At 48.4% G+C, this 24,450-nt stretch overlaps 1 protein-coding gene across 1 annotated transcript in view; it reads right to left on the bottom strand.

Annotated features, from left to right (window-relative positions):
* Positions 1 to 24,450, bottom strand: part of CYTH2 (cytohesin 2) — a 299,904-nt gene that overhangs the window by 200,016 nt on the left and 75,438 nt on the right. Inside the window, exon 2 of the mRNA XM_086930339.1 lies at positions 1,711 to 1,858. Within this exon, the coding sequence (XP_086786465.1) occupies positions 1,711 to 1,858 (148 nt within the window). The remainder of the gene's footprint in view (positions 1 to 1,710; positions 1,859 to 24,450) is intronic.

Genomic DNA, 24,450 nt, shown 5'->3' with positions numbered 1-24,450 from the left:
GAGGAGAAGCCGTTTCGGGAAACTGAAAGGAGAAGCCCTTTGATGTGCTGGGCTGGCCCTGAATGCGCGTGCATGTTTAATCACGTGGTTCACGTGAACTGCATGAAAACCGCGGGGCTGAAAGCCCTTTGGTTTGACGATGTTTTCGCCACTTGAATTCTCGCTCCGCTCGATGCGCTTGCGCACATCGATAGGTCGCGAGACCTAAAAGGGGCTATGGGTGCACCTACAAAATGACACCCACTTGTTTATTTACAACGCAGAGTTGGTTAGGTAAAATGAAAAAAGTGCGAAAGCGGTTCTGTTTTTAAGAGGGTGGGGCTAAGTAACAGGGCGCAGGGGTGGGGCAAGCCACGCCGGGCGCAGGGATGGGGCAAGCAACAATGAGGGCCTGGGTGGGGCAAGCAACAAGAGGGCCTGATGGGGCGGAGAAAAGCAAATGGCCTATAGAGAGCAATGAAGAAGCACAGAAGCGAGAAAGCAACACAAGGGGGAAGAACACAAGGTTGACAGAAAAGCACGCTGACGAAAGAGCTGGAAAAACCATGCACTCTTGTGGAATGCTTACGACAAAAGAAAAAAAGTGAGTAGTGGAAGGAAACCAACTAAATTGGCAATTCTCCAGGAGAGGGACAGACACAAGATGGACAAGGCAAGCCATTACATAAGAAGTAGACAAATAAGTAACAGTAAAGCTAACCAATGGTAAGCAATAGAAGGGCTACAAGCGCCTTTATGATTTTGTTAACCCCACAATATGTCTCTCTCAACCAGACAGCTATGGTAGTTCAACCTAAAAAAAGAATCACTAAAGAGCAAAAGAAAGAAATAGCTTAATTCAAATATACATTTTTTGGGGGGGAAAATGGGCCATATAATTGAGTGGGACATGCATGGTAGGTGAGTAAAGGGACAAATTCATGGAGATAGGCAGGATAGTGTGTTGAAGAAAGATTTGTTTGGAGTAGAGTGGGACAAAGTGGGTGAATTCAAGCAGACAGGTAAGAGGGCGTGAGTGGGGTAGCTGCATGGGATCAAGAAGGTGAGGAGGGCAAGAGGTGTAAAGGATAGCAGGACAGAGGTACTGAGAGGGTATTAGGTTGCAGAGTGCTGGAAGCACAGTCAGCAAATTTGTAAAGGAAGAAACATAACGGCTGATCAGTATTATGCAATAAACTGAGTGAAGTTGGCTGGGGGTAATGCAAGGAGTTGGCTGGGGGTAATGCAAGGAGTTGATGGAGGAAGCAAGGTGCTCAACGTTTTCTATTTTACTGGTTCACCCCAGACACTACAACATATACAGACTCAGTGCAGCCATTAGTGGGATATTTATGTCCTCGCTGCAACTGCAGGCCTGCTTCTGGCATGCGCTGTAGTGAGCATGCGGCCATTACATTGCTGTGTGCAAACTACGGGTCAAGAGCTCATCATAGATTCTACCGCAGTGATTTGTGCTTCAGACATCAGACTATAGTACACTTTCGAAAAGTGGGCCAGGCTGACACGATATTTAGCATTTGCGTGAAAATGCACCAAACTAAAGTTGCAGTTCTAGGACAAGGTCTGAGAGAACCCCACTAAATTTCTGTATGTAAATCAAAGTCACCCTCCTACACCTCCATTTTATTCATTTTCCCTACCCCCCCCGTCTATTTGCTCTTCTCATAAACGTTACCACCTTGTTTCTTTTAAAATTATGTACGATCTTACCTGCCCTCATTGGCCTCAAGTCCTTCCACTTCATTCATTGCGTCACTCAGTTCGTCCCGCAATCTCTGTATCTCAGCCAGCAGCTCCAACTTCCGCCTACGGATATTCTCCAGCTCCATCCGCTCCTCAGGAGTCAGATCAGCAGGTACTGAAGGGACACAGAGATAAGTTGTTATATAGAGGCCAAGTAAGTATGAGCGCACTGGTGTTGACATGGGCATAGGACCCCTTTGTCACAGAGCATCAAGTTTGTTTTTGTGATGGTTTGGTCAGCAAAGAGTCTTACAACAATACAGCAACAAAAGGATGTATAAAATATAGGCCCTCCTTAAAATCTTCAATACCTCGCTCTTCCCAGACGACCTCAAACAGATAAGACGCTCCAATTATTTAAATAAAAAGCCCTGAATCAAGACAATTCTAAAAGCCAACTAAAGCCCCATCACCCACCCATTCACTGGATTATAGAGAAAGCAGACTTCATTGAATTCCGAAGCCAGATGAGAAAGAACAACCTCCTCTTGGACTAATAGTCTGACTTCAGACAGTGCTGCAGCATGGAGGATATAATCATCCAAAAAGATGATGCACTCCAGCTCATCTGCAAGAGTCTTGCCTGCCTCAGTCTTACTACTTCTACTAGCTGTCTTTGATACAGTCAACCACCAAGTAGAGACCCATACACTAGGGAAGGAGTCCTACAGTGGTTCACATCCTACAGCACCAACTACCATCAATTCATCTAGAAGGGAAACTCAAGATCCCAGATCCTCTCAAACACCTGTCGAGTACACCATTGCTCCATCTTATGTCCCTTTATCTTCAAGCACTACAGGAAACCCTTGTCATCTCATGCACCAACAAATTCATCAATATCCCAGGATTCTGTAGTTGTACCTAAAAAACAACATTGCTAATAGCATTCAGCAGCTGAAATCAGTCTTAAGGTCATCCTAAACAGGATGTCAAGAGCATACATATAACCCAGACTCCAATAAATTCATTGTTTTCACTAGTAAACCACCTCAAACCCAATACTGCATAGCTTTATTCCCCTGTGGATAGTTATCAAAATTTCAAGAAATCGCCCACAACACTGAACTCTCATTCACAGAACACAGCACGTAGAAAGCCAAAACTGCACGGCACAGGCTATCTCGCTTAAGAAAAGTTAAGCCTTTCTTCCCTGAAACAGGCTTAAGGACTAAAGTCCAAATCTTTCTTCTCCTACAGACAGAGGAAATGTCATGTTCCATGGTCTCCCAGACACCCCAGTGGCCTCCATGAAAGGTAGCCAACATTTCAGAAGAATATCTTACGAAAGGCCTGAAGAAGTTCGATAATTACTCCCAATCTTGAAGAAGTACATAAGTTCAATCACCAACAAATCAGCAAGACCAGAAACAGCACCACTTAATGTAAGGTGTAGAAAGTACAACAACAAACCCCCCCCAAAAAAACACACAAGCACAACAAGCGGACAGAACAGACCCACCATAGGATTGAAAAAGAAACCAAAATACATAAAAAAAAAATAAAACAGATAACACTGGTTTATTCTCGATGTATCTGGAGAAAGAAAAGCAACCAGGATAGTTTCACTAATTGAGCATTCACTGTGGCAAATGTGGCGATAAGACAGGTAATAAGTTTCAACCGCAGCAAAGCAGACTAAGCCTTCAATTTTTCTAAGATCAGTACATTAAATAACACAAATTGTGTAATAGCAACGTCCATTCTTTGCAGCACTAACATGTTGTTTGAATCATTATTACCTTATATCTCAACTGCCCCAATTAACTTGCAGTTCGATTATCTGAAGACCCACTTCTTCAGCTAACTACTCTGAATGAAAGCAAACAACCACCTCTTCTCCCTCATTGTAAGCCATTCTAAATCATCCATTAACTCATGATAATGTATTAGCTAGGGTTGCACAATACAAGTACCTAGTCATGCAGAAATGGACTAATTAAATGGTGATGGGACCAAAAACAAATGTCAACAAGGCAGGACACAAATAAATGAAAGTGCACGATATATAACATAGTGACATCATAGACCTTTCATTTAGTCCCAATAACTGAAAAATAGTCAAGACTTCTAGTTCCAATGTGATCCATATAAATTAACCTACAATTCAGCAACATATTCCATAGTGCAGGACAGCAAGGTACAGAAGTGGCAAAACCATGCACCAGAAAAGCAAGACTCAAAGGATGATGGGCCAGCATACTCCCTTCCTAGCCATAAGTCTTCTGCTACTGCAGAGGTATTCAAACTTTTCCAGGTTGAGCCCCCCCAGCTGAATTCCCCCAGATGTTGGGCCCCCCCACCACCCGACCGAAACCTCGGGAATCCGGCACACCATATGATCGACTGCAACGTGCACACCACGGGCCATATCCGGCAAACAATGCTCAACACAACAAGAGTGCCTAGCAAACTGCAGGTCTGTGAGTGGGTGTGGCGAAACGACAGAGGCGTACCACACAGCTCAAAACACAATCCTCCAAGGCAAAGGAAGTCATCACAACCCTCCCCATGGATCATGTACACCATGTCATCCACCAACTCCCCCACCATTCATTCCATCCCGCCATCTGTGCCCCATCCACATCCAAACCCCCTTCAACCACTTGCAAACCCATCCACCATCCATCCCTCCATCCATCATCTCACCCATCCATCCATCCATCCCTCCATCCACCCCTCACCCATCCCTCCCTCCCTCCCTCCCTCCCTCCCTCCCTCCCTCCACCCACCCACCCATCCATCCATCCATCCATCCATCCCCTCACCCATCCATCCATCCATCCACCCCCTCACCCATCCATCCATCCATCCATCCACCCCCTCACCCATCCATCCATCCATCCATCCATCCATCCATCCATCCATCCATCCATCCATCCATCCATCCATCCATCCATCCATCCATCCATCCATCCATCCCCTCACCCATCCATCCATCCATCCATCCATCCACCCCCTCACCCATCCATCCATCCATCCATCCATCCATCCATCCATCCACCCCCTCACCCATCCATCCATCCATCCATCCATCCACCCCCTCACCCATCCATCCATCCATCCATCCATCCATCCACCCCCTCACCCATCCACCCCCTCACCCATCCATCCATCCATCCCCTCACCCAATCCATCCCCTCACCCAATCCATCCCCTCACCCAATCCATCCCCTCACCCAATCCATCCCCTCACCCAATCCATCCACTCTTCCACCCATCCATCCATCCATCCATCCATCCATCCATCCATCCACTCATCCATCCAACCACTCACCCCTTCACCCAAGCTATCCTCCCACTCACCCATCCACTCCTCCACTCACCCATCCACTCCTCCATCCATCCACCCACTCTTCCATCCATCCACCCACTCTTCCATCCATCCACCCACTCTTCCATCCATCCACCCACTCTTCCATCCATCCACCCACTCTTCCACCCATCCATCCATCCATCCACCCACTCTCCCATCCATCCATCCATCCATCCATCCCCTCACCCATCCATCCATCCATCCATCCATCCACCCCCTCACCCATCCATCCATCCATCCATCCATCCATCCATCCATCCACCCCCTCACCCATCCATCCATCCATCCATCCATCCACCCCCTCACCCATCCATCCATCCATCCATCCATCCATCCACCCCCTCACCCATCCACCCCCTCACCCATCCATCCATCCATCCCCTCACCCAATCCATCCCCTCACCCAATCCATCCCCTCACCCAATCCATCCCCTCACCCAATCCATCCCCTCACCCAATCCATCCACTCTTCCACCCATCCATCCATCCATCCATCCATCCATCCATCCATCCACTCATCCATCCAACCACTCACCCCTTCACCCAAGCTATCCTCCCACTCACCCATCCACTCCTCCACTCACCCATCCACTCCTCCATCCATCCACCCACTCTTCCATCCATCCACCCACTCTTCCATCCATCCACCCACTCTTCCATCCATCCACCCACTCTTCCATCCATCCACCCACTCTTCCACCCATCCATCCATCCATCCACCCACTCTCCCACCCATCCATCCACCCACCCACCCACCCACCCATCCACCCATCCATCCATCCACTCCTCCACCCATCCATCCATCCACCCACCCACTCCTCCACCCATCCACCCACCCACCCACCCACCCACTCCTCCACCCATCCACCCACCCACTCCTCCACCCACCCACTCCTCCACCCACCCACTCCTCCACCCATCCACCCACCCATTCCATCCACCCACCCACCCACCCATCCACTCATCCACTCATCCACTCATCCATCCATCCACTCATCCATCCATCCACTCATCCATCCATCCACTCATCCATCCATCCATCCACTCATCCATCCATCCACTCATCCATCCATCCATCCATCCATCCACCCATCCACTCATCCATCCACTCATCCATCCATCCACCCATCCACTCATCCATCCATCCATCCACTCATCCATCCATCCATCCATCCAACCACCCACCCACCCTTTCACCCATCCCCCCACCCACTCTTCCATCCACCCAGTCACTCATCCGTCCACCCACTCAACCCCCCACTCATTCATCCACCCACCCATCCATCCATCCCGCTCTCCACCCTTCCCCCACTCATGCATGTACTCTGACCCATCCAACTCCATGCTCCTCTCCTCACCCATCCATGCACACACCTGCCCATCCACTCTGCCAATCATTCATCCATGTCCTCACTCATCCATCCATCTATCCTCCCCCTCTCTCTCCATTCCCCCCTCACCCATCCCTCCACCCACCCACCCACCCACCCATCCCTCCACCCACCCACCCATCCATCCATCCCTCCATCCATCCATCCATCCATCCATCCATCCATCCATCCATCCATCCATCCATCCATCCATCCATCCATCCATCCATCCATCCACCCCTCCATCCACCCACCCCTCCATCCACCCATCCACCCACCCACCCACCCACCCATCCATCCACCCATCCATCCATCCACCCATCCACCCATCCATCCATTCATTCATCCATCCACCCATCCATCCATCCACCCATCCATCCACCCATCCATCCATCCACCCATCCATCCATTCATTCATCCATCCATCCACCCATCCATTCATCCATCCATCCATCCATCCATCAATCCATCCATCCATCGACCTCTCACCCACCCCTTCACTTCTCCATCCGTCCATCCACCCTCCTCAATCACCCATCCATCCATCCCCACATCCACCCCTTCACTCATCCATCCATCCATCCATCCATCCATCCATCCATCCATCCATCCATCCATCCATCCATCCACTCACCCCTTCACCCATCAATACATCAATCCATCACCTCTCTCATCCATACACCCCCCGACTCGTCCACCATGCACCCCCCCCATCGATCCATCCACCATTTCACTGATCCATCCATCCCTCCACCCATCCATCTACCCTTCCAACCATACACACATCCATCCGCTCATGCATCCATCCTCTCTCCCACCACTCCACCACTCCACCACTCCACCACTACACCACTACATCTATTCACCCACATGGCAACATAACGGACGTCTGGTGGCCCTCCACCAGACATCCCTCACACATTTGATGATTCAAATTCGAATCTGCAGACCGACATCCCTGAACACAGACACTTCGGTGCCCCACACGATTCATGGCCCAAACCCGGATTGCAACCTCTCCCTCCCTTCCCAAAATAACTGAAGGACTCCCGCCCCCCCCCCCCCTCCCCTCACTCCCACCCCCCCCTTGAATGGCTGGGGCCCTGGGCCAAAGCCCACCCCGCCCGTGCCTCAAACCCTCTCCGGAAACCTGCTCTCCCTTCTGGGAAGAGCTAACTCTCCCAGGAGGGGGCCAATTCACGTAGTCGACAGCTTCAGCTGCAGTGGGAGGCAAGGGGTCTCCTCTGCTAAAGCTGAAAGCGTGTCGGTTTGTTTTCTTTCGTTTTTAGCAGAGGAGACTCCTTGCCTGCACTGCAGCCAAAGCGGTCGACTCCATGAATTGGCCCCCTCCTGGGAGAATCACCCAGACAAAGGAACGGGCACAAAGGGAAGATCGGAGTGGAGCGCGCGCCCCCCACCAGGGTTGGTGCCGCGCCCCCCCAGGGGGGCGCACCCCACAGTTTGAAGAACCCTGTGCTACTGAGACTATTTTATGTTTATGGGCAAACATACCCTTTTGGACCATCCACCTGATCATGGCATTGCCCAGGTGTCTTCGCCTTGACAAGGACTGATGGCCAGGGAGAAAGTTAACACAAACATTTACTAGACCACTAATGTTGGACCTGTGCGGAGGCAGAAATAGCTACCGGCATGGCCTTGCAAAGCATGAATTTATGCCCTGATTAGGTTGGAATTTTGACAGCATTGCTGTCAAACCGACCTTCTGTAACAACTAGACCACTGGCTTTCTTCAACCAACTTCTCGCACATTGACTTTGTCAAGCATATCTTTGCTCAATCCAGTGGAGTATTCATCTTTTAACTAACAAGATTAGCTTGCTTGCACTGAACTGCAGAAGCGGCTTCTTTACAACTATAGTTCTCCTTGATGACTTTCTTCTGTCAGTCTTGCTCTAATGTGCAAACGCTGCATGCAATAGCACAATAAACCCAATGGCAAAGCTTGGTTCAATTTGTGGCAATAATCTATAGATTTTTCGCCTCAGTGAATACAACAATCACAAATGTACATGGAGTGCATCCTCTGTAATGGGATGAGCCTCAAAGCCTTGGGGACCTGTCCAGTTGGCGAAAACTTAAGCAACACATCACTGAAAGGGCTCGCTCTCTTAATCGAAGCCACTTCCAGTGGTCTCTGCACCCTGAACAGTGCCCCCACCCAAATGAGGATTCCAGTAAGCAAACATTGGAGGCTCTTAAAAGTTCCCAAACAATAACCAAGTGCCCTCTTGGTGAGCCACCCAAAGACCCAACCTAAAAACATCCTCTTTGGTTTGCGAGAGTGGGCTCTCTACGGTGTGTTGCCGTGTTGGGGGAGGGGGACGGGTGACGGGTGATGTGGGGGGGCAAGAGAGGCAAAGATGTGCATGTGATCCAAGTTCATAGTATGGCACATTCAGCAAAGATTACCTTGCCTGAATGAAACCGTCTGCCTCCCTGCACAGCATGCTCTAAGCTTCACCAACATATGCAGGGCAGAGAGAGAGAATGGGCGGCAAAAGAGAAGGCACACTCTGGCCAACAATCAGGGCTGCTGGTATCATTCCTAAAGGGGAACAACATGGCTTCAACTGAACGCCGACAATCGAAGAACATCGAAAGTAGGCCGTAACTAGTAGCATCTTGCAAGCAGCTTTTCCGCTGCATTAACACGTACTGAATTGTGTCAATATCAGAGTCTCTGACCTACGCCATGTTCACGAGCTGGACTTTGATAGCTCTGCCTATCTCCCTCAAAAGTCATGTGCAAAACAGTTGCACTGGGTGCTCAGTATTGGGTCAAATAGTAAGGTTATCTCGGGACAGAGGTAAGCGGGCCCCTACTGGCAGACTGGAGCCCAGTAACCCCGAATGCACACCTCTTGCACCAAAGCAGTTCCCACGTCCTAAGAAACAAGCATTTACAATGCAACAGGCCTCGCAATGACATTGTTTTGAGCTATTGGCATTGAAAATGTTATTGGTTTGTTTTTTTGACCTTCATGAAGCAAAAATCAAATGTGTAATTGAAAATGGCAATAGCTCACTTTGTTGTAATTGCGAAATCTATTGCATTTGTACTATAGTGCATTCTCTCTCGAAACTCCATATTCTTTTACAACACAGCCGTGAAGCAGATGCGGCTAAAATGCGGATGAGATGTAGTCACAGACAGACCAGGTACAGGCCGTATAGATAACTTTAGTACCGGTACAAAGAACCTGTGCAGTACTGGCATCAATGCAAGTTTCACTGACCAGCACGAACACACACACCAAAGTAGAGCAGACCATTTGAAGACAACACACTGCCAAGGCTGCTTTCTGATTACATGTGCTGCTCTGTGCTGCTCACATTTGAATGCCGAGCCCCTCCCTGACAGTCGCGCTCCAAGAGGCATGCTTCAAACCGGATCACTTTATGCCAGTGGTGATGGAACGAGTTGCGGAGTGGATCAGTGTTGCATCCCCCAAGTAATGGGGATCGTGAAAAATCCAAGGTCACACAAAGCGCAAATAAGCCACCACACCGATCCAGCAGAAGAGCGAGCGGTAGACATGTGCTATGTGGCTGGTGGTGCAGTTTGGATCGCACAATCGCAAGTGTATTAATAAAGCATGATGTGGTATGTACCGCACTGCCTTTTACAGACAGCACGTTTTCCATTGACAGTGCCACTATATTTGAAAAGACATGCAGTTTCACTGGTGCACAAATGACACTGGGTGGAAATCGGGCAGGCAGTCAGAAAGACATGGAGACAGGCTTGCAGGGAGCAATGCAAACGGATAAGTCGATAAGCAAAATGTTATGGTGAACACCTTTTGAACACTGAAAACATACGATAATACGCAAGCATGCTGCAGAGAACACTGCTATTTTTGGGGGGGAATTGACCACGGGAGGAGGGAAAGAGACAAAGAGAGAAAGAGAGAAAGAGAGAAAGAGAGAAAGAGAGAAAGAGAGAAAGAGAGAAAGAGAGAACAAGAGAACAAGAGAACAAGAGAAACTATAAGGATCCGGGCTTGGTGAGTGTCAATCCACATGTACAGAGAATCCACGTGCTTCCTGGCCTGGGAGGGCTCTGCGAACCAGAGGAGGGCCGCGCATAGGAAGAGGGTGCAGGAATGGGGCTCTTGGACGGGTTTGTTCTGGGGTTGGTAAGAGGGTTATTATAGGATTTGCAAATCGGGCTCAAGGGCATGGATGAGTCCGGAGGAGGGCTGGTGCGGGGAAAAGCGCTTTTTTGATTTGGTGGTTTGAGGATGGACACAGAAGTAAGTGCCTGTTGGTTGCAGAGTCGACCAGGGGAGGGGTTCTAGGTAAGCGCAGGGTTTGTGGCTTTAGCACTGAAGCTGAAAAGACATCTTCTTCCAATGAGGATTCCGTGGCTTTCACAGTCTTTTTTCTCTGACTTACAAATTCCTAGGGGCCTAAAGTCTGTGTTTTTGTAGGGGGGTGCGGAAGGGAAGGGGGGAGCGGTGCGCCTCCACAGAGGGGATTTGTTTCAGCCCAAGCTCTCTCTCGTTTCTCCAGCTTTCCTTTTCAGTTTAAGTTTTACCCTGAAAGTGGGGTGCTGCGACACCCAAACTTATATTGAATTAACTCCAAGCCTTCTAGTCAATCTTGTAGCCCACGCTGCTCGATTAAGCATAAACATTGGAGCGCTTTACGTGGTGCTCATGTAAAGCGCCACAATACCTTCGGGTCATGTTCGTGCTATAGAAAACTGTGCACACAAATAAAACATTACAACACTTTAAATATTCTGTGAGTGAGATTGTGTCTGGATGAGCCTTTTACCCAACTGATAGTTACCTCGGAACCTTGTTTGTAGTCCCCCTTAGGCATTCCTCTACCCCCTCCCCCTACACATACACATACACATACACATACACACACCATCCAGTTTCCAAGTTGTAGGGCAGCCGGACACTGGCAATAACTTATCCGAAGCACTTAACATGGGCCACTGGAGACCGCTCTTCTCAGAAATGCCCCCAACACGGTGTTTTGAGATTAGTTAAGTAATTTATATCAGTCATGTTGGTGTGTGCTTTTTTTCTTAGCGGTGGGTGGCTGGGGTGGGAGTGCGGAGCCTTAAATTGGGGCAGGATACATCGGTGATAAGATGAGGTACTGCACGATTTGTGTGAACACATTTACTGGTGTGTATTCTGTCCGTGGCGACCCGAATTACCAGGACCAGGCATGCCTGCACGCTGCTCCCTTTAAAACTGCGACCAGACTTGCTGGTAGCAAACGGGGCTCTCTTTTTGCAAAGTGCGCTTTTGTGTCCAGGCGGTGGGGTGGGTTTCTGCCTCCATGGAACGCCACACTCTGCAATTCCCCAGATGGCGAGAGGCGATATCGCGGCGCTAAGGGAGCACTAATAAAAGAAGCTCTCCAAACAGTGCTTCTTTGTTACCGCCCTGTCTCCTTTTGGAATGGCCAATCCAGACCGGATCCTTTGATTCACGACTTGTTTAGATAACACGCCTATGTTCGATAAGAAATTGCTTCACGACAGCCGTGAAGCAAACGATCCAGTCCAGATGGGCCACCCAAAAAGGCGAAAGGGCAGTAACAAAGAAGCCGAATTTTTAATGGGAGGCCACCGTTTACCATAAACGATGACGCCATCCAATGAAAATGAGGGGCCGGGCTTCAAGCTCCCTTCTGAAATGTCCTCTCACAATATGTCTCGCAGAGCGAGCAGCGCATGCGCGCTGCAACACTAGGCGAGACCTAAAAGGCTTTTAATTCTGCCTTTGAACTGGATGTCAGGCCTAGGGTGGCAAACTTTTTTCAGGTTTGTCCTGCATTTGAGTAGTCTGCCCTGCTGCACACACTTCACAGTGGGACACCAGATGCCCCACTTTCTGCACCCCCACCTGGTAGGATGTCTACAGCTCATTTTGGCTGGGAGGTAAGAGGTGCTACACTGAAGGGGTCATGCAGAATGCAGCTTCTGGGACACGGTGGCCCTCAGAGATGCAAACAGTCAATGTGAACACCTTCATGTAACACTAGATAGGTGAAAGAAAAAAAATGCTGTGGGCATATGCTGTTACTATGCCTTTGCCATGTAGGTCTTCCATAGAGCCTCCTTCAAAGGTGCACACAGTTTCAGTTCAGGGACAGAGGCACAGGGAGAGCACCATTGCCTCCTTGTAAGGGTCCTTTCAACATGTTATTTATTGATTCAAAGCCCTCCCCAAATGTTCCACTGGATGGGAACAAGGCACAAGTAGATTGGAAGCCTTTTTTTAGGTCCTGGGGCTGTAGGGTGGCTACTGAGCAATATGAATCATGGATACAGTGGTTTACCATTGGCGTTTAAGGTGTTAACGCTATGTCATTCCATCTGGATGACAGCTATTTATATTTTTGCCAACTTGCCTCTCCAAAAGATACAAACAGTGAGCAATTAAGGCTTACTCCAAGAGGTGGTAATAGGGTTGGAACTCAAACGCTGTACAGAGCAGTAATTGGACTCTAAGTTCAATAACCAGCTAAATTAGATCTTCTGAAAAGGGCTTTATTTCAAGGAAGGCTTATGACATTAAACCACAAAAATGTGCTACGCAACTCATAGTCCCAGTTTCCCAATAAATGTTTTCTGTTGCGCCTGTGTGCGTAAAGTGTCTCAGTGCAAGCAAAATGTGTACATGCTGCTACAATGTCCTGCAAAGTGATGATGGAAAGCTGGCCAATCTAGTCATGCCTCAGTCACTTGCCAGGGCAATGGAAACCAAGCTCTGAAAGATTGTTCGGGTAGAATGCCAACAGATTATCAGCCCCAATTGCAACGGATAAGAAGGGAGAAAGTGAAGGTCATGCCTCAAAGGGTTTGGACAAAATGCACTCAATAAGTGACCTTGGGCGCAGCATCAGACTGCCCTGGATAAACAATTTGAAGAAAATCTGACATTATGAAACTAAAAACATGTCACTAAAGGGCACAGAGAGAGGGGCACCTAAAGAAAGCCTCAGGTGTTGGGGATCACTAACAGCAGCAGGTGAAACTGGATGTTAGACCCAGTAGGACATCAAGTTGAGACACAAGCTAAAAGATCATGCAGGCACCAAAATTGCGTGAGCTCTGGTGAAAAGCCCAGACGACGTGCAAAGTATACTTCAATCCTGAAGAGCCATCGAAGCGCGTGTAGTGCAACAAAATTAACCAGCCAGTAAAACTAAAGAACTACAAAATCTTGGTTAGCATGGTAAACCGAAACAAAGACAAACAATGCAATAGGTCTCGCATTTAAGCACGTTTAAGCTATTGGCACTGTAAATGATAATTCCTTTTATGTTTTAAAATGAAAACAAAAATAAAAGGCATTGTAATTTGCAATGTCAATAGCTCAAACGTGCTTAAATGCATGACCTATAGCATTGCAAATGCTTGTTAGGTTAGTGAGTATGAACGCTCCCTTTCGGTCCTCGCGCCAAATTAATTCAATAAAGTTGTGCGGCCACTAAAGTAAAAGCGGACCGAGCTGCAAATAAAAAAAATAAAAATAAAAGTGCTTACAGACTTATATGAAGGAGACCTGGTAACACCAAAAGTAAAAGATCCAGTCCTCATGGGAGGTAACAAATGGCAACAGGGCGGTAAGAAGGAGGGACTAACAAGCCTCATTATCAATCGGAAGCCAGCATTTACCAAGGACAATGACACCAGCCAATCCAAAATATGGGAGGAGAGAAGGTGAGGCTTCCACAGAATGCTCAACTACAGCATGCCTCACAGAGAAAGCAGAGCATGCGCGCTGAAGCTAGGCTCGACCTAAAAAGGGTTTTAAATCTAAGGGAGGGAGTAGAGTAAAAATAGATATACATCCTTATCACAAGAACATAGAAAGGGACTGAAAAACAGTAGAAATAGCAGGGCGTAAGACCAAATACGATTTGTGTTGCACATGCCCCCAAGTGTAAATTTTTATTTGATTTGTGTGGAGCCAATAAAGGTGCTCGATAACGCACTATAGACAACCCAGGTGTTTGGAGGATGTTATATTATACTTAACAAAGAAGGGAGGTAGAGTATAAAGTAGGATTCCTACTCCACGGGCACTGATAAATAAACAAGAAGAATCCTACTACCTGTGTGAAAAGGGGAAAAGAGGGGGGGACACTCAGTGTTGTGTAAAATACCCCTCACACACCAACAGGCCCCTTGGTGTCATGCTTCATCATTGGGGTCTTCGCACCCCGCTAAGGGGATGCGGCACGCTTCGACCTGCGACTACGCGGGAGCGTTGACAAATCAGACTATGTGTGGTGTGTGTTGAGTGCAAGTGAAGGGATTGGATGTGAGTGGGAGGTGTAGTGATAAGTTAAAAAGTACCTGGCTAGTGGGTAAAAAGAAAAAACTTTATTCAGTACCCCTGGCTGGTGCTGTTAAAAAATGTGCAAAGGAACGAGGTTTTCTGTCTTAATTAGGGACAGAACCTCTGGTGTGCGGCGACATGTTTCGGTACGGGTGTACCTTCTTCAGGACGGGGCACAACTCCCAACCCTACTCACGTTTTTCTAAGAAAAATGGGTTCTGTTTTATTTAAAAAAGGGATTACACTCGTTAAAGACGGCTACAATGTGCCTACAGCGGTTCTCTGGTACATGTAATTACATGTCCTGAAAAAAGAAAAAAAAAAAAACATTAGGTTTGGTTACCATATAGGGTTGGCTCAGACAGGTGCAGTCACCTGGAGCCCCAAACAGTTCATTAAACCTGTAAAGGAAAAAAGACATACAAAACATATAACACACACAAACATGTAAGGTACACTAAGGGTTTTTGTTTTCTGTGTTTGTTTTCAGACATACTTGTGGTCTTAGTTGACTACTGCCTCATGAGCAAATCCTGGACATCAAAGTAGGTAGGTGGATCCACAATCTATGAGGATAGAGGAGTGGAATCAGTGCTGTTGTATTTACTCACTTTTTAACTCCATCATTTTGCACCTACAGAGGTCCGATTCCGTTTAGAGTAAATACAACAGCACTGATTCCACTCCTCTATCCTCATAGATTGTGGATCCACCTACCTACTTTGATGTCCAGGATTTGCTCATGAGGCAGTAGTCAACTAAGACCACAAGTATGTCTGAAAACAAACACAGAAAACAAAAACCCTTAGTGTACCTTACATGTTTGTGTGTGTTATATGTTTTGTATGTCTTTTTTCCTTTACAGGTTTAATGAACTGTTTGGGGCACCTGTCTGAGCCAACCCTATATGGTAACCAAACCTAATGGTTTTTTTTTTCTTTTTTCAGGACATGTAATAGAGAACCGCTGTAGGCACATTGTAGCCGTCTTTAACGAGTGTAATCCCTTTTTTAAATAAAACAGAACCCATTTTTCTTAGAAAAACGTGAGTAGGGTTGGGAGTTGTGCCCCGTCCTGAAGAAGGTACACCCGTACCGAAACATGTCGCCGCACACCAGAGGTTCTGTCCCTAATTAAGACAGAAAACCTCGTTCCTTTGCACATTTTTTAACAGCACCAGCCAGGGGTACTGAATAAAGTTTTTTCTTTTTACCCACTAGCCAGGTACTTTTTAACTTATCACTACACCTCCCACTCACATCCAATCCCTTCACTTGCACTCAACACACACCACACATAGTCTGATTTGTCAACGCTCCCGCGTAGTCGCAGGTCGAAGCGTGCCGCATCCCCTTAGCGGGGTGCGAAGACCCCAATGATGAAGCATGACACCAAGGGGCCTGTTGGTGTGTGAGGGGTATTTTACACAACACTGAGTGTCCCCCCCTCTTTTCCCCTTTTCACACAGGTAGTAGGATTCTTCTTGTTTGTTTGGAGGATGTTGCAATGAAAGAGGGCCATACAAAAACATTTACTATACTGAACAAATATTCTAGTCTACAAACATCAATTTCAATGTTATAGCAAGGAACACGACGGCCTACCAGACAATACATCAGCAAATAGTCCGAGAGAAAAATCACTCGCTGAGGGAACAAGCATTTACAATGCAATAGGTCTCGCAACTGCAAGTTTTAGAGTTATTGGTATTGTATATGGCAATGCCTTTTGAAAAATTAACAGGTATTGTAATTTATAATAGTAATTTTCCACCAGTACCATAACTACCACTATTATCATTACTATCACCACAGAGTAGTAATAGTAATAATTGTAGTGGTGGTATTGGTACTGGTGGTTGTGGTGTTAGTGGTGGTGGTGGTGGTACTGGTCTACGTGGATTTTATTGCATTACTTATGCTACTGCTGGAATATTTTAACAAAAAAATACAAAAACTAACAAACATCATCATTTGCAATGCCAATAGCTCAAACTTTTAGTAATGCCAGCCCTATTGCATTGCAAATGCTTGTTTTATGTTGCAGGCATGAGGTGCATCATTTACTTCCCAAAATCCAATCTTAGATTTGTAGACACTCGTACGTAACAGTCCTATGGTAGGAGGCAGTTTTTCAGCCAGTATAAGGCTAATAGCTCACACAACTTTGCATTTTGATACCTGAGGTTTTACATTACAATAACTGTAGTAGACCTCAGGCAGGAGACTGGAGTTACCAGTAACTGTGGAAAGAGCAATAACTTTAGAAACTGGTGCTTTATTTCACCTTTTCCGTGGTGTGAAGGTTACGTTACTGTTTTATTGCGTTCAAATGGGCACAATGGGGCTTATTTCCCTTGCACCGCCGGTGCTTCACTTTTTGTGTGCGAAAAAGTGACGCAGCGGCAGCGCAAGGGGCTTGTAAATAAGCCCCAATCACCAGTTTCTCTGGCTTTACAACAGCTCTCCTGACCTGGTTCTCTGGCTCTAGAGCAGCTCTGCTGACCCCTAATAAAAATAAATTAGGAAGGCGCGTATGGGGGGGGGGTCGTTCAGGTATCTGGTAGCGAAGCAGTGGAATGACCTTCCGTCGGAGTTATGCTTGGAGTCTTCAGAACTCATGTTTAGAACAAAACTTAAGACTCACTTATTCAGACGGTAGACGGTTGTGCTGGCTGCATGGACTGCTTACCCCACTTTTCCTAGCGCGGGGACACGCCTGTAGGCGTACACCAGGCGCTTTATAAATTCCCCTAATAATTATGTGGCTCTAGAGCAGCTCTGCTGATCTGGTTATGTGGCTCTAGAACAGCTCTGCTGATCTGGTTATGTGGCTCTAGAGCAGCTCTACTGACCTGGTTCTCTGGGTCTACCGAAAATTCATAAAGGCACCACTCCTGTCCCCGGCAGACCAATAGTCTCCGGCATCGGTTCGCTCCTGGAGCCCTTGTCCCAGTTCTGCGATGTCTTCTTACAACCTGTAGTGAAAAAGATACCCTCCTACCTCCGAGACACCAGAGATGTCCTGCGACTAATTAATGATGTGGACAGAAGAACAGACGTGGATCTATTGCTGACGTTGGATGTGGAATCCCTTTATACGAATATCCCCCAACAGGCAACCTTGGAAGCAGTGGAGTCCACTCTGAGACTTGAGGAATGGACATCACCCACCCCAATTTCTTTCATTATGGAGCTAGCAAATATCGCCTTAACAGAGAACTTTTTCACATATGAATCTGAACTGTTCCATCAAATCCGTGGGACTTCTATGGGTTCAACCTTGGCGCCCAGTGTAGCATGCATTTACATGGCTGCGTTCGAGAAGACTTTCATCTACCCTCCAGAAAAAAAACCATTCAGTGAAAACCTCACCCTCTGGCGTCGCTACATAGACGACATCTTGATCTTTTGGAAGGGCAACCGGACCAGCTGTGAGGAGTTCTGTTCCTGGATCAACCTCCAAGATCCCTACCTGAAATTTACAGGAACCATTTCGGAAACCTCCATACCCTTTCTAGACCGGACAATTGTACTGGGCCCTTCGGAGATCTCTACCACTCTTTATAACAAGCACTGGCGTTGCCAATAGGTCTCGCAGTAGGAAAGTTGGAGCTATTGGTTTTGTAAATGACAAAGCCCTTTATGTATTTAAAATGATAACCAAAGTGAAATGCATTGTTATTTGCAATTGTAATGGCTCCAACTGTCGTACTGCGAGACCTATTGGCAACGTGAGTGGCGTTGCGTAGTTGCGTGGCGTTGCGTAGTTGCGTGGCGTTGCGTAGTTGCGTGGCGTTGCGTAGTTGCGTGGCGTTGCGTAGTTGCGTGGCGTTGCGTAGTTGCGTGGCGTTGCGTAGTTGCGTGGCGTTGCGTAGTTGCGTGGCGTTGCGTAGTTGCGTGGCGTTGCGTAGTTGCGTGGCGTTGCGTAGTTGCGTGGCGTTGCGTAGTTGCGTGGCGTTGCGTAGTTGCGTGGCGTTGCGTAGTTGCGTGGCGTTGCGTAGTTGCGTGGCGTTGCGTAGTTGCGTGGCGTTGCGTAGTTGCGTGGCGTTGCGTAGTTGCGTGGCGTTGCGTAGTTGCGTGGCGTTGCGTAGTTGCGTGGCGTTGCGTAGTTGCGTGGCGTTGCGTAGTTGCGTGGCGTTGCGTAGTTGCGTGGCGTTGCGTAGTTGCGTGGCGTTGCGTAGTTGCGTGGCGTTGCGTAGTTGCGTGGCGTTGCGTAGTTGCGTGGCGTTGCGTAGTTGCGTGGCGTTGCGTAGTTGCGTGGCGTTGCGTAGTTGCGTGGCGTTGCGTAGTTGCGTGGCGTTGCGTAGTTGCGTGGCGTTGCGTAGTTGCGTGGCGTTGCGTAGTTGCGTGGCGTTGCGTAGTTGCGTGGCGTTGCGTAGTTGCGTGGCGTTGCGTAGTTGCGTGGCGTTGCGTAGTTGCGTGGCGTTGCGTAGTTGCGTGGCGTTGCGTAGTTGCGTGGCGTTGCGTAGTTGCGTGGCGTTGCGTAGTTGCGTGGCGTTGCGTAGTTGCGTGGCGTTGCGTAGTTGCGTGGCGTTGCGTAGTTGCGTGGCGTTGCGTAGTTGCGTGGCGTTGCGTAGTTGCGTGGCGTTGCGTAGTTGCGTGGCGTTGCGTAGTTGCGTGGCGTTGCGTAGTTGCGTGGCGTTGCGTAGTTGCGTGGCGTTGCGTAGTTGCGTGGCGTTGCGTAGTTGCGTGGCGTTGCGTAGTTGCGTGGCGTTGCGTAGTTGCGTGGCGTTGCGTAGTTGCGTGGCGTTGCGTAGTTGCGTGGCGTTGCGTAGTTGCGTGGCGTTGCGTGGCGTTGCGTGGCGTTGCGTAGTTGCGTGGCGTTGCGTAGTTGCGTGGCGTTGCGTAGTTGCGTGGCGTTGCGTAGTTGCGTGGCGTTGCGTAGTTGCGTGGCGTTGCGTAGTTGCGTGGCGTTGCGTAGTTGCATGTGTGAGTGGCGTTGCATGTGTGAGTGGCGTTGCATGTGTGAGTGGCGTTGCATGTGTGAGTGGCGTTGCATGTGTGAGTGGCGTTGCATGTGTGAGTGGCGTTGCATGTGTGAGTGGCGTTGCATGTGTGAGTGGCGTTGCATGTGTGAGTGGCGTTGCATGTGTGAGTGGCGTTGCATGTGTGAGTGGCGTTGCATGTGTGAGTGGCGTTGCATGTGTGAGTGGCGTTGCATGTGTGAGTGGCGTTGCATGTGTGAGTGGCGTTGCATGTGTGAGTGGCGTTGCATGTGTGAGTGGCGTTGCATGTGTGAGTGGCGTTGCATCCGTGGTGTTGCATAGTTGCGTGGCGTTGCGTAGTTGCGTGGCGTTGCGTAGTTGCGTGGCGTAGTTGAGTGGCGTTGCGTGGTTGAGTGGCGTTGCGTGGTTGAGTGGCGTTGCGTGGTTGAGTGGCGTTGCGTGGTTGAGTGGCGTTGCATGTGTGTGTGAGTGGCGTTGCATGTGTGTGTGAGTGGCGTTGCATGTGTGTGTGAGTGGCGTTGCATGTGTGTGTGAGTGGCGTTGCATGTGTGAGTGAGTGGCGTTGCATGTGTGAGTGAGTGGCGTTGCATGGTTGAGTGGCGTTGCATGGTTGAGTGGTGTTGCATGGTTGAGTGGCGTTGCATGGTTGAGTGGCGTTGCATGGTTGAGTGGCGTTGCATGGTTGAGTGGCGTTGCGTGGCGTTGCATGTGTCAGAGGCTAAATGTAGCACAGAGAGACCTCCAGCGGTAAGACAATCAAAAACAACTTAGAAAACATTTCACAGTATGAAGAGATCAAACTCATGAACGAGCGTGAGACACCTCAGCTAAAAATCATGATAAATAACAACACACATTAGAAGTGAAACTGCAAGTACAGAAGGACCAGCTTTGCTTGTTTAAAACTCCCACTTCAGGCAGATGAGTGTAATGTGTAAAGCGTCTTGTGCACATGAGCAGATCGGAGTCTGGAAGCAAATACAAACAAGAGGAATGACTGAGGCGCATTGGTGTGAAGCACATCAAAGGGCTTCTCCTCCCCTAATTAGGTGAGGAGAAGCCGTTCCGGGAAACTGAAAGTAACCGGCCATGAATAATTAGGGGAGGAGAATCCCTTTGATGTGCTGGGCTGGCTGGCCCTGAATGCGCGTGCATGTTATCACGTGGTTCACGTGCACAGCATGAAAACCGCGGGGCTGAAAGCCCTTTGGTTTGAAGAGAAAATAGCCGACTTGAATTCTCCCCATTTCCCATTCCTGCGGAATGGTAAAGGCGAGACCTAAAAAGGAAACTGACAAACAGCCTCTTGCTCTATGGCAGCCACCATACGAAAGCATTAAGGGATAACCTCCCCTTTGGTCAGTTCCTAAGAATCCGCAGGAACTGCACGACCACCAGTGACTATCATCGGGAAGCTAACATCCTGCAGAATAAACTACAGGAGAGGGGCTACCCTACAAAATTACTCCACCGCTCAGCGAAGAGAGCCCTAAATAACAGATAATCCCTGTTGGAAACTCATACCAGGGAGAAGGAGGATATTATCACGTGCATAACAGCCTACACCAAGAACTCCTCCTTTATCAAAAAAACGGTAAATTCTCATTGGGGTATACTGAACTCTGTCAATCTAGATATTCCACGCCCTCGCTTTGCGCTTAAAAGAACTTGCAATCTGAAAGATCAACTGGTCCATACCCGTCCGAAAAAGAACAGCACGCGCCCACAGAACACCCTGTGGGACCTGCCACCAGTAACAGGTCACTACCGCTGTGGTAACTGTGTCGTTTGCCCACAAGCCATCCAATCCAAAACTGTCCAACTTTCACATGACTTCACGTGGCACTTGAACAGACATACGAACTGCAACAGCAGCAAATGTATATACATGTTGACGTGCCCGTGCGATCTGAAATATGTCGGAATGACAACACGCACAGTAAAAACACGCATCATGGAACACAATAGCAATGTCCGCTGCCACAAGACCCACACTCGCCTTTATGAACACTGCCACCTACAGAATCATGCGGCAGAAGACATGCGCTGGGTAGTTTTGGAATGGCATCCCTCATCAAACCAACAGGCATTGTTCAAAATTGAACAGAGATGGGTCCACCGCCTACGTCTTGACACTGAAGGGCTCAACGACTCTGTCCCATGGAACACACTGATAAGATAATCATCCACCGGACAGAGTGTCTTCCTTTGGTCTTGTTCTTTACCAATGGGGTGAGTAGCTGCATCACATAGCCAACACAAATACTATTTATCTTCCACCAAATATAGTCTAAAGAGTGAGAACCCACGACTAAATCAATTATTCTGTTGGGATGGATACAATGGTACTAGCAGGCTACTGTGGCTCTGGGACAATGCCTAATAGACTCATAATGATATCCCAATGTCAATTTCACACAACACTCTAATAAGCAAAATTTTTAGACTGCTGTGACAACACGGGGTACATTACCATTAAATAGCGTTTTTTCAACTTAAATCAACCCAAGTCTACTGCAAAACTAAGCAGTCCAGACTTCCCTATCTGGATCCTTCAACTCGTGCCCCATAACGCAACACTGTCCCGACCCCTTTCCAAGATGACGCCTGTTTTGGTATATGCATAGGCTTACTCCGCCTTCCATGTAGACTGTCCCTTTGCGCATGCCCGAGAATAGGTAAACAACCAAAGTCCTATTTCTCTTTCTACCATCCCTAGGATAGACTTAAGGGCTTCCTGTAACACGGCCAATCCACCGGCTGCCTGCTCGACTGAGACCGCCGGATGGACGTAGGTTTAACGGCTCCTTCACTTCGCTCTGAAGGTAAGGGGCTTCCCGAGCCCGCCGCTGGCTTGATGACACTGTAGGAGCACTGTGGGCTCCAGGACTCGTCCTGTGGGCGCGCTGCCTCCGGAGGCGTCCACTGGGATAGGTGACCCTCCGTTTGTGTTGTGGTCGCGGTGACGGGGGATTCAGCAGTTTTGCCACTTGGGAGCCTTGCCCCCGTGCCTGCCGCCCTCTAATTCCGTATTGGACTGGCGGTCCGCTACCTACACCGATGAGGCTCCATGAGCTTGAAGCAAGGCGTGTGAGGTTCGGCGAGCTTGGGCGTGCGCAGCTTTTGGCATCATATGGGTAATGGCGATCCTCAGTTGGGTTTTCCCGCCGCCGCGCTGCAGCGCCTTTTGAGTGGCGCACTGGCGCGGGTCCCTTTGGCCGGCATGTGGGCCCCCGGCGGGGGGCCACTTGGTTGTCCACGGTGCCACTGCACTTGTATGGGCATAGCTGGTTTTGGAACCTTGGGTTTTGGAACCTTGATTCCAGCGTTTTTCCAAACTTTACCACTTTCTCCCACATCTCTACAGGCTACTACTTGACCATGTAAGTCCTACCCAAGCAGCCCAGGGAGAACTCTCTACAACGACTGTGGGTAAGTTTAGAGCTTTCCCAAGTCCCCTCTGATGGTTCCCTTAAGAATTTGCTTAGGCCCTTATGAGATCACCCACGGCACATATACTTCCCTAGATTTGATTGGTAACGTAATCCCTCATTGTGCTTGGGAGGATGAATGGGAGACAATACGCTTGTTATATGTGTTATACATTTCTAACATAATTTCCCTCAACTCTTAGTTTACAAATGAGAGATTCATTACTTTGGTGGAAATACAGACAACGTTGTTCTGTACGCATTGTTTCTTATATGAATTTTTCCCATTTCCCCGCAGGGCGGAGAACATTACAGGAACTCTTCCTGCTCCAGATCCCGACCCCCCAGGTTGTATCTATCTAACTTCGCAGCCCGTTATGGGCGCCGATTTGAGTTTATGAGCACTTTCTTGGTCCTGATGAATTGCCTTGATGGCACGAAACATGTCGACCAGATCACTTATTGAGGGTTGAAACGGGCTTCCCACACATCGGTTGGTCGAAATCCCATACCCCTCTTAGTTTTAATAAAGTAGGCAGCTACAGGAATAAAGTACCCAGAGTAGACTGCACTAACTTTTTTTAGAATCACCACATTTTCACGCTCACTACCTCACGATTAGGGCCCCTCACACCCACTCAAACATCGGCTTTGGAATAAAAGATCTCCGTTAAAGTGCAGCACTAAGTGCTGCCCGTCAGGCATTGCAGTGCCGGCTTGACGCAGGAGCAGGAAGCCGATGATGACACGAAGCAGCCGGTTGGGAATGCGACAGTAGTCGTAGAACCAACCTGTTGTGTGAGGTTTCCCTAATTCCGACAAGGGACGACCGCCCCTGCCTTCCAGATACAACCACACTTCCAGAGAGAGGGAACTATTCCACTCTTTCTTGCATAGATATCACCCCCAGGGGAACTTTGTGCAATTATTTGGGTATTAGCCCTATTGCATTGCAAATGCTTGTTTTATGTTGCAGGCATGAGGTGCATCATTTACTTCCCAAAATCCAATCTTAGATTTGTAGACACTCGTACGTAACAGTCCTATGGTAGGAGGCAGTTTTTCAGCCAGTATAAGGCTAATAGCTCACACAACTTTGCATTTTGATACCTGAGGTTTTACATTACAATAACTGTAGTAGACCTCAGGCAGGAGACTGGAGTTACCAGTAACTGTGGAAAGAGCAATAACTTTAGAAACTGGTGCTTTATTTCACCTTTTCCGTGGTGTGAAGGTTACGTTACTGTTTTATTGCGTTCAAATGGGCACAATGGGGCTTATTTCCCTTGCACCGCCGGTG

This window comes from Lissotriton vulgaris, chromosome 7 (assembly GCF_964263255.1).
Source record: "Lissotriton vulgaris chromosome 7, aLisVul1.2, whole genome shotgun sequence".
NCBI classification, from domain to species: domain Eukaryota; kingdom Metazoa; phylum Chordata; class Amphibia; order Caudata; family Salamandridae; genus Lissotriton; species Lissotriton vulgaris.
The sequence above is the reverse complement of the archived record's forward strand: the minus strand, read 5'-3'. Positions and strand labels throughout refer to the sequence as shown.